The 11148-nt window shown below is 46.2% G+C and overlaps 1 protein-coding gene across 1 annotated transcript in view; it reads right to left on the bottom strand.

Moving 5' to 3' along the window:
* Window positions 1–1537: 1537 nt before the first annotated feature.
* Window positions 1538–11148, bottom strand: part of SLC44A1 (solute carrier family 44 member 1) — a gene marked incomplete at its 5' end in the record, with an annotated part of 38716 nt that continues 29105 nt past the window's right edge. Inside the window, 2 exons of the mRNA XM_031557430.1 lie at window positions 1538–2247; window positions 3091–3158. Coding sequence (XP_031413290.1) covers window positions 2223–2247; window positions 3091–3158 — 93 coding nt within the window. The remainder of the gene's footprint in view (window positions 2248–3090; window positions 3159–11148) is intronic.

Raw genomic sequence — 11148 nt, 5'->3', positions numbered from 1 at the left:
TCTACACAGTTCTTGAGCACCTATAGGGACAGTGACTCCATTACCTCCCTGGGCAGCCCATTCCAGAACCTGACCAATCTTTCTGAGAAGAAGTTTTTCCTCATATCAATCCTGGACCTCCTCTGGCAGAACTTGAGGCCATTCCCTCTCATCCTATTGCTAGTTGAGTGGGAAAAGAGACTGACCCCCATCTTACCACAATATTTCAGGCAGTTGCAGAGAGCAGTAAGGTCTCTTCTTCTCCAAACTGAGCAATCCCAGCTCCCTCAGCTGCTCCCCATTAGACTTGTGCCTCAGAGCCCTCACCAGATTTGTTGACCTTCTCTGGACACTCTCCAGAGTCTCAATGTCTTTGTTGTAGTGCAGAGCCGAAACAGGAATCAAACAGAGGCAAGCTGCCCTTGGCACAGTGTGTGACCCACACGGCAAGTTGGGCAGGGCAGAAGAGCCTGAAGGCTTGGTGCAGGGTAAGCTCTTGCATGCATGGAGACCTGGGCACAATGGAGCAGGAAGTTGTTGCCTGGACGGCAGTCCTCTCTCTTCTCTCAGCAGCTGCAGGTGGCCTGAAACTGTTGTGGGAATTACACATGCCAGCTACTACAATTCACCCCGAGCTTTCCACTGAATAAACTGAAGGAGGGATTTTTTCTACAAAATTTTCTTAAATAGTGGTACAGTTCAAGGTGGGTGCCTCCTAGGAGGGACCATGCTTTTCCAATAGCTTCCTGATTTACAGTCTTCATCACACCTCCTCTGTATTCCACCTACACTGCCAAATAACATTTCTGGGCCAAGGACTTTACCTTTTCCTGATTGTCTCCTTCTGTCTTCAGGCAATTATTTTATGTATGACTTCTTTTTTGTTCTTAAGACAAGGAAACTTTGCAAATAAAATGTTGCTCCTGCTTGCCTGTATAGCAGTTTCATCTGGGCTTGTGTTACAGTTTCTCTGCTTAAAAATGGAAGATCTGAAGTACATTCTCATAGGCTAAGCTTCCATCAACTTTAGCTACTCATGTGAAATGTCTGTGTACTTCTTTTTCTGCAGAAAGCCAGAGGAGCATGCCTTCTTCCCAGGGACAGCCATCTCCAGATCTGTCCCTGGCGCCACTAGAAATCTCCAGGAGAGGAAGAGAGGTGCTCCAGACATCCATCATACACCTAGACCAACCAGTCCTGCTCCCTTCCCCACAGTGCCTCCTGCTCCCTTGGCAGGACAAACCAACCCGCAACCAGCTGAGACATCCCATGCCCATCACAACCTGCTGGCTTGCTCCACAGAGAGGAGCAAGGGCTGAGACCAGTGTAAACCCATCTCTGCTCCAGCACAGGTTTCCTGTAAGCTGCAGGTCCTTCTGCTGGGGCTGTCCCCACTGTGTGCTTTTGGAGTTTGACCAGTGAATGCAAAGGCAGTTGCCACAGGAGATGTGGGATGGAAATATGGGCACCTATAACATCCCTTCTGTTTTAGGGATTGAGGAGAGGCACACTCAACAGATGCCAGTGTACTTCTGCAGACATCACTGTCAAGATTTGGTCCTCTCTTTGACTGTAGATGAAGTCTCTGTGAAGATCAGTGCAGCTCCATATATTAATTCTGGTCTGTGACCTTCTCTGTAGTGAAATGTGTTCCTCCAGAAGGGTAACACTGTGGTCAGAGTCCTGCAACAGGAAGCAGGCAGTTGTCCTCGAGCGTATAGCTGTGTGGTCTGCACGTCTTCCTGCAAGGAAACAGCTGCCTGCTGCTAATGCAATTTGGATTAGCAGCCATTTGCTGGTCAGAGGTATCACAGACTGATCACCAGCAGGCATATAAAAGGTGGCTTCTGCCGGATCCTGGGGGAGGACTGTGTTCTCCCCTGCAGTGGCTGCAGTTTTTATTTGGCAGAGAGTTTACAGAACTTGTTGGGAACTCTTGAGGAACTCCCTAAGAGATGGGAAGAGCAAAGACATGGGGAATGCAAATTTGCAAACACTTTCACTGCCTTTGTTGTGACCTGCATTATGCTAAGACATGTGCTGCATCCCCACAAGCATTCCCATTAGGGTTGGGTATCAGCAGCCCCTTTGGCTGCACTCCTTTTCCACAGGTTCTTTCAGTCCGAGCTCTCAGAAGGTGATGCTGAGCATTGGTGCAGGAGGGGGCACTGTGAGACTGATTCAGGATCAAAGCTGCAACTAGAAGAGCTGGCATGTATGGCTGGTCTGTGCACCGAGGGGGTTCAGCTGTGGTCTTTCAGAAGAGGGCTGAGTAACAAAGAACACAAAGTTATGGAGCCTCAGAGCATGCGGCACTGTGCCTGCTAAATTCATTAACAGAAGGAAGCTTTAATTAAAAAATGCTATTTACCAAAGATACAAGTGACTTTCAGGTGCTGTTGGATTTCTGTCGAAAGGCACATCAAAACATTGCAGAAATCAGTGAGCCTGTGTTCTCTGAATTGCAAACAGAGTGTAATATTTAGCTTTCTTACACCTCCTTGAAGAGAGCAAGCACTTCAAGTAAAGCCTAGTGTTTACTGCAGGGCAAGTCAACACACACACTAAACCCAAAGCTTTGGGCTGCTCAGGTCTGAGCCAGGCTTGTGTCTCTAGATGGAATGCTAAGATTACCACTTGCACTGACAATCATTGCCATCCACGTGATAACCCTGCATCCTTCCATTTCAACTGAATGCCACTTGAAGAGAGCAGTTGAAATCCACAGTGCATCAGGCTTTTGGGTCCTTATTCAAATAGTTTCATTGTGAGATGCTTAAAAGCACTTTAAAATGCATTTTTGTTCTCCACTCTGTTTGCAGCAGGATTAAGGGAGGCAGAGGCAAGTGCATTTGAAATTCCATGGGTGATATTTTGCGTAAGAGTGGGGGCCGTGTTTTATCAAGTGCTACTTGATAACCTGCATACACAGAGAGAAATGGTAGCACAGAGGATGCAAGAAAGCAGCAACACAGCCATGTTCTCTGTTACCAGCATTTAGTTACTAAATGGAGAAGGAGATTACAGCTAAAAATAGCAGCAGAACAGCATGGTCATCAAGCAGCCCTGTAAGAGGCAGGCACCGGCTGGAGCTATTGTCCATCTGCCTACCTTAAGTTATTAGGGCACAGCAGAGCAGAGACAGCTTCCACCTCCTTTCCCCAAGGGATGTCTAGACCCTAAGACAGACAAATAGAATACCTGAGTTGTCAGGGACAGAGACAGTGAGCAGCAGAAGAGGAACATTACCAGATAGCAGGATCAAGAGTCAGTGTGAGCAGCTGTGGCTATGCGGCACCCAGGGTCTGAGCTGCAGGAGCAGAGAGGTGGGAAGGGAGGGGCTGAGACGGGGAGAGTTGGGGACCACTCGTGTTGATGTGGGAAAATCACAGAGGACAGCAAAGAACTGGTGAGATGACATATGCCTGGGATGGAGTGCAGGGGAAGAGGAAGGCAGGACAGTAAGCGAGAAGAAATACAGACAGCAGAGGCACAGGTGAGTGCTGCCTGCTGCATGAAGATCTTGTGTTCCTTCAAAGAAAAAAGAAAACAAGGTTGCAATGATGTAGATGAGAATTAAAAAAAAAAGATGACTTGAAGGATAAGACTCAGGGACGAGAATGTGACATCATTGAAAACATTTTCACACCTTGGAGAAGGCAGCGTTGCCCCCTTAGATGAGCAGCAGCAGCAGAGATACAGGTTTTGAATTTTGGGTGGTATTATGTGGAGCCAGGAGTTGGACTCCATGATCCCTGAGGGTCCCTTCTAACTTGGGATATTCTATGGTTCTGTAATATTTTATGATTCTGTGATGAGAGACCTGGCTCCTTTAAGTCCCATGCATTGCAGGGAAGACATGAGTGTACAGCAAATAAGATGCAGCAGGAAAAACCATGGTGCAGCTAGGCATGACGAGCCTAACTCTCCTTATGCACAAGAAGCTGGGGAGTGCAAAATGACTTTCTGACCCTGTCTTGCAGCTGCCATAACTGAAATGCACTGGAGCAGATAAATTTTGCCCTGAAGGCTGATTTCCTGCTTCTTCTTGGAGAACAGCAACCTCTGGTGTGTCACCTTACATCCCACACTGACCAGCTGGCTGCAAGAGGCAAGTGCAGGAGCAAGAGGGTCAGGTATCATCACTACCACTGTAGGGACTCTGGTGGCCATCTCCTGACCTAGATTTGGGCGAGTCACAAGGTGAGATTCTCACCTGCTCATGCTTAGCATGGCATTCACAGTCTGGCTGCACCCAGCAGGGAAATCATGCCAGGTGCTGGACCCATAGACTGCAGAGGAGCAAACACTGACAGAAGCCAGGCCCTCTGGGAGATGGGGACCATGAGCATCTATCAGAAGGTTGATGAACAGGCGGTAACAACATCTGAGGAAGGCACCAAACTGTAAAGCAGCTGTGGTAGGCACTGCAGTGAGCTCTGCCCAGAGCCAGCCAGGAGAGAGAGAAGGCATGAAAGCAGTGGGAGCAAAAACGGGAGTTTGAAGATGTTCTGCCCATCAGCAGATCCTCTCAGCAAGCAGCACGGGCCCAGGAGGTGCCTATGAAGGCTCCAGGATGATTTCTATCTTTCTCAGAAGATGCGCTGCTTGCTGATGGCTTGCTTGAGGGCCAGAACAGACAGAAAAGTGAGTCATTTGCTTTTATAAGGTAAAATAAAAACCAAAACATGTTGCAAATTTCTTGACACAGCTGCAGGAATCCTGGCACTAGGCTTGCTGTCAGGGCTGTGGGAGCACTGCCCAGGGAGCAGAGCTCATCCCTGCAGGATGCAGGAGGAGCAGACATTGCTGGATGTTAAAAAGCTTCCCTAATAAGCCGTGTGCTGCTTGGGCCCCAGCAAGCTCTTCTTCTAGAAATGCATCAAAATGGTTTGCAGCAAAACACGTGTGGATGTGTTGGTGTACTGGTCTTCACGGGCAGGGGAAAGAGCAGAGTGAGATGGGTGAAGGGGTGAGCCGAGCCAAAGAGAGCTGCTTGAGGAGGCTATCACAGGTCTGTCATCTGTCCACAGCATTCTGCAGAGAAATGGCTCCTGATGGCAGCGGTGAAAGTCACTGCTGGCTTTTTTGCAACATTGCTTAATTGGACACACCTTCAGTTTTAGGGAATAAGCATTTCCTGTGATGCTATTTTGGTGTCAAATTTACTCTACCAGCAGTCTCTTTGAAGTGGGGTTATGATGAAGCACTGATCTTATTAGCTAATTGTGCTTGCTAGTCAATGGTTATCTATTTCACAGCCACATTACAATGGTTGGCCAACAAGCTCTGCTTTCAGTTCCCCCTGGATTTCAATATTGTGATTGCAAAGGAGGGAACAGAATAGCCGATGAAGCTGTTGCCGTTTAGGCTCTTGATGCTGCCTATGCCTTGTAGTGAGCTGTGGCCTTAGGCTGCAAGTTGGCAGGGCTCATCTGGAAGCAGTCATTGAAGCATTTTAATACGAAAAATTAACCCTTTGGCTCAAGAGCAGCCGCATTTTTCTGGTCTAGTATGTTTCCACTAAATAATCACTAAATCAAGCACCATACGCAAAGTATACAGATGCGACATGCTCAGCACACTCGCCTGCTGTGCTGCTGCTATTACAGCACAATGGTGTTTGTCCTGGCTTGATACGGTGCCTTTTTCCTTCTCAGACCCCCTAACAGTGTCTCTCTCAGTAGAGGAAGCAAGGACAGCTTTGATCTTTTGCAGAAGTAAGATGCAAAAGGACAGTTTCTCCAGCAGCCCCTACTGCTGCAAATCCAATGATCCCAGACCATAGAGGCTTGTCTGTCTTCTTGCAGTTTTCCCATATAGCTCTATGCAAATGCCTAATTCTAGCCAAAGATGACCTAATTCTTTTTAATTGCCAGCAGAAGCTTTGTTATTCCAGGGAAGCTGTAATTGGTAGATGCAAACACAAATGCAAACACATTGCAAAGAAATGTGCTGCTTCTCATGGACTTCTGGGAAGCTCAGAAGTGCACATCCCTGTGCTGGGTCTGTTAGTAGCTTTGTTTGTTTGTAGGTTTTGAGAAAATGATGCTTTGATAGTTTTTGAGCTTCAACACAGCCAAGTGAGAACTCCAAATGCTCTCTGTGCTGCAGCACAGCCCCTTCCGAGGCTTCCTGACCTTGTGCTGTTTCACAGAGGATGGATCCAACACCTGAGTGTTCAAATCAACCTCTGGCCTTCCTTTCCTGCAGGCTGCAGGAGTGTGCTCACAAGAACAGGGCAGTCCCCTGCAGCCCTCCTATCAGGCATTATGAAACAGGCAGCAAACTCCTACCTGGAAACACCTTTCCTTCCTCTAGAAATGTTCCAGCATTTGATATGGTTTGCACTCACCTTCTTGGCTCCCCCATCAGCTAGACGGCAATCATAGGGATTGTGGGCAGTGGGCTCCAGCGCCAGAGCAGGTGGTGCTGAGCAGCCGTGGGAAGCCAGGCTGTGTCCGCTCACAGAGCTGCCCCCTAGAGCAGAAAGGAGGGACATGGCAGGCCCTGCCACACCACCCTGCTCCAACCGACACCGCCAATACCTGCTCGTTGTTCTTTGCCCAGGGCTTGCACTCCTCCGGGGCTTTGTGTTTAGAACCGGAAGACAGCTAAGAGCTGTCAGAAAAATAGTTAAAATCACGTGGCATCTCGCTGCTTCTGGGACTGTGGAAGACTCACATTTTTTCTTTTTTCCCCCACCAGGTCAGAGGGCTCAGGTTTGTTTTTTCCTTCTTCAAAGCACGTAAGCGTCAAACACCCGCTCACCCATTTGTTTTACCTCCCACTTGATTAATGCCAGCTCGGATGGCCAATCAAAACAATTCAGAGCTTCTGCCATCGGCTTTGCTTCCACCTTTGACTCCTTTAACAAGGGTCTCACAACGTCTGCCCTCGCAGCGCATTTTCTTACATGCTGACAAATGAGTGTCAGGTGCAGAGTATGACAGTAGGTATCAGAAGAGCAGGTGCTCTCTGTAGACTGCAAGCTTCATCCACTTCACACCCGTAATTTAAACAGTAATTAGAAATTCTAAATAATCTTTCCCTAGGCACCAGCTTATCTTCATTAAACATCTGAATACCAGCGACTGAAACTGGGTCAGCTCCTTGGTGGTGCCCCCTGTGGGGGGAAGGAGCTGCGGCTTGAGGGGAGGAACTGCTGGGAGAACTCAGTCAGTGACACGCTGAAGGTCGCAGCCCCACAGGAGGCCAAGACCTTCTCTGCTGACAAGCAGCATCTACTGGTGCCTCTCCTGCTCCAGGCAACCAAACCCACGTAGCCAAGCTACGCAGCCTCATCCTTTAAACAGACATGAAAAAGATGTTCTCAGCCAAGGGGGCACACCTTCAGGGAAACTGACTGTGTACAGAGGGCTGTTCGGCCCTTTCCATCCCAACTACAGTCATTCACTGCTTTGCCACAGTGGCTTCAACATCAGAGCTGGAAGCAGCTCCCAGGTGAATTAAACCATGTTATGTTAATGCAGTGCTGATGTGGTTTGTAAATTTTATTTGTAAATAATTATACAAGCAGAAAACATTGTTCAGCTTGGCATATTAGTTTATTAAAAAAAACTGGCAGCCAGAAAGCAGAAACTAGGTGTGCCCATTGGAAGAAGAGGAGGATTAATGTGCATTTGCACACACCCCTGCTAATAAGATTAGACAGGTATTGTTATGAATTGCTTCTGTTCACCCATCTGTAGCTTTCTGAGCTCTTCAGAACATCTCTGCAGAACAGAGACTCTCCTTAGTGAGTGGAGAACATGTAGAAAACATTTCATAAAGAGGAGCTGGCCCCACCTAAGTCAGGGCAACAATGGGATGAAAAGTTTGCACAGCTATCACAATACAGAACAGGACTTCCTTCACCTTTCCCTACTTTTAATTCCCCCCAGATTTTCTCTGTAGGGCAAAGCACATTAGCAAGTCAGGTGCAGGTAGCCTTAGCAGCCCTGACAGGGCTGTCTCCTGGCCGTGAGCAAAAGACTCTGCAAATGCACAATGGAAGCATTCTGGATCAGTGTGGGCCGGACCTTTCAGGAGCCTGCATTCTGGAGAGACCAAGGAACTTGGCCATGGGGGAGACTTCATCTGCGTATACAGCATAAAGTTAACGAGGCATTTTAATACCCCCAAGAACGAAGTTGAGGAGCAAAAGATTTTTGAGAAGAAAGACAACACAAAAACACACTTGCTCTACAAAACCCCATTCAGCCCCCCCAGCCCAGCAAAGCACTTGTATAGCATGGCTTTTCTTGGCACCAGGACAAGTGAGGGAGACAAGAAGCCACGCACAGCACTGCTGCAGCTTCCCATCTAGAGGGCAGGCTGGCACAGAGCACAAAAGACACGGACCTAGGTAGACTCTGCTTGCTTTCAAGGCTGTCAGATAGCATTCCTATGAGAAGAGGTGGCTCCCAGCACTCCACAGAGACAAATAGACTTTCTTATTTAACCAAAAAACAAACTTTATTTTGATACATTAAAAAATCTATACATTTCTTAGACTAAAATACAGTTTTGCATCGGTATTCTGGCACAATGTCAGTTTACACAGAAAATCTAAGATTAGATCAGCACTGTTATATTTCCCTTCTCTTCCTGCGTTCACAGCTTGCAGTATAAAACATTTCTAGTTCTCAGACACAATAAACTGTCTCACATTTATTTTTCCCATTCCAAAAGGAGGTGGCATTCCACTGGAAAAATGGAGCAGTTGTTAATTTATTTTAATTGAATGTACATTATTCAACCAGTCCAGGGGTTTAACTTCCCTGTTAGAACTGTGAGTGAAAGAGGATGAGAAACTCTTTTTTTACATGAAGTTTTGATGGGCTATGACAACACAAGAACTTTTTTGAGAACTGTCAAGCCTTTAACATTTGTCTGGAAGATTTTCCTTTTTCCTTATCACAGTTACTGTAACCAGCAACACAATCCAAAGTAAAAAAATAATTCCTTTCCATAAGATTACACCTTTCTTGCTCTGAAGAGCAAAATAAAAGCAGGGCACAGGGGACGCTGCTGTGAGATGTCTGTGAATTTTCTTTACTATGAATATTCTGTGAACTATTTTCTACCTGTGAAACTCTGCTCTCCACGGCTCCACTGGCCTCCGGCATTTGCTCCCTGGCCTATATTAGAAACAAAACAAACTTGTTGTGTTCTTCCTCCTCTCACCCTCCATACAGATGACCCCACAGCTGCTTTGTTTTTCTAAGGAGATACTCTTCAGTTTGAGCAGAGACAGATCCATCCAGTACCAACACCAGAGCACACACAGTATTTATTTTAAAGTTAAAAATCATGAGTTTCACAGGGACTCCAGCCAGTGCTCAGCTTTCGCTGGATTTCAGGAGTGTTCAGCTTCACAATCACTCTAGACCTTTCTGAAGTGGTTGTTTGCCCATGTTTCAATCAAGCAAGAGGGGAGAGGTGGCACACTCAAGGAGTGGTAGACACCACTGCTACCGTAATACTTCAGAGATGCCAGAGATGCCACTGAAACTTCAGACATTTGGCTAATTCTGCAGTTACCTATTACTTTAGCTCAAAATTCTTGCAACTTCGATTCTGGAGGGAGCCCTACAATTTTCCAGATAATTACCAAATGCTTAAAATACCAAACTGTGCTCAGTATATTCACATATCACATGATGGCTTCAGTGAGACAAAGGAGTAGAATGTGATAGAGTTTCTTAGTTTTCTGTAGTTCTGGTTTAGCTGATTTCCCTCAAATGAATGCCAAGTATTTTAGCCTCCTAATGGATATTTTAGATGGATTCATACTTCCTACCATCCCTGGAAATATTCTCATAATCCTAATGTCCCTAAAGAGCTTTGGCTTGGTTGCATTAGCTTGCAAACACTGTAAGATACCTCACAGTTCCATCCCAGACCAGAAATTCTGCCTTCTGTGTATGACCTACATCACAAGAGATAAAACTCATCTCTTACTCATCTCTTCTCTCATCTCTCTAAATATAAAAAAAAAATAAAAATCTTGAGAACAGTATTTGCTACAGAGCACAAGAAATATAAAGTTACTAATCTCCATTATCTCTCTTGTAATGTGATGGAAATAACAGCAGAGGTGAAAGAGTTGAAAGAGCACTGAAAAAATTTAATATTTGGAGTAAACTTCCATTTTCCCAACGAAAAGCTGAGCGCAAGAAATGTTTCATGTAAGTCTGTTGGGTTTTGTTCCGTGAAATAGTACTTTTTTCCATGGAGGGGAAGGAGTTTCCTCCTTTGGGAAGGAGCTACATTTTTTCACAAAGATGAAACAGAACTTCAGTAGTGATAGCGTGACACACAAGCTGTTCAAGAAACAATGGACTTGAGATGTTCAGATTTAGTAAACAGTATCTGCACAGGCAAAGCCATGACTTACAAAACTGGGATGTGCACTGTCAGGTATCTACTTTTAAACTCTAATGTTTCTTAAAATGACTGTGCCATGTTCAATACATCATGTAAAACGCGTTCAGAACCAAATGATCACTGGATGGTGATGACGAGTATATGTTTGCTACATGCATTTATTCTGTCTCTGTAACATACATTCATAGAATACATCATAACTACTCAGAGCAAACCACTAAAGTGCAGGCCCTGAGGGCACATTAAACATGTTGTCTTCAGCGCTGGCTGCTCAGTTGCCAGGACGCTGATACAGACAGGGCTCATTTCTGCTTTACATCCCCATTTTGTGCTGAAAGAATAAGAGTCAGCATATCCTGCTCCCTCCCTAAAGGGAGCACTGTGGAGCAGACTCATCGCCTACTCTGAAAAAAGCCCTTTCAGAAAGAAGTAACCACCCTGAGAAGGTGCTGTACAGAAACGTGGGAAGTGAGTCTTGGGTTAACAGTTAGGTAAGTGGACCAGGGGGCAGGGTTTGGCTGGAACAGAGATAATTTTCGTTACAGGAGCCCATATGGTACTGTGTTTTAGATCGGAGCAGTGTTGGTAGCACACAGTGTACAAACCCACTGCTGAGCGGTGCTCCCATAGGGTCATGGCCTTCTCTGTCTCTCCCTTCCTGCAGAGAAGGCTGGGGGTGGTCAAGAGCTGAGAGGGGACACAGCTGGGAAAGTTGGCCCAAACCACACAAAAAATACTCTGTGCCATGATCACTAGAATATCACACTCAGAAATTAA

Source organism: Meleagris gallopavo, chromosome Z (assembly GCF_000146605.3).
Source record: "Meleagris gallopavo isolate NT-WF06-2002-E0010 breed Aviagen turkey brand Nicholas breeding stock chromosome Z, Turkey_5.1, whole genome shotgun sequence".
Taxonomy (NCBI): domain Eukaryota; kingdom Metazoa; phylum Chordata; class Aves; order Galliformes; family Phasianidae; genus Meleagris; species Meleagris gallopavo.
Note: the sequence above shows the minus strand (reverse complement) of the source record. Positions and strands in the feature narration are given on the sequence as shown.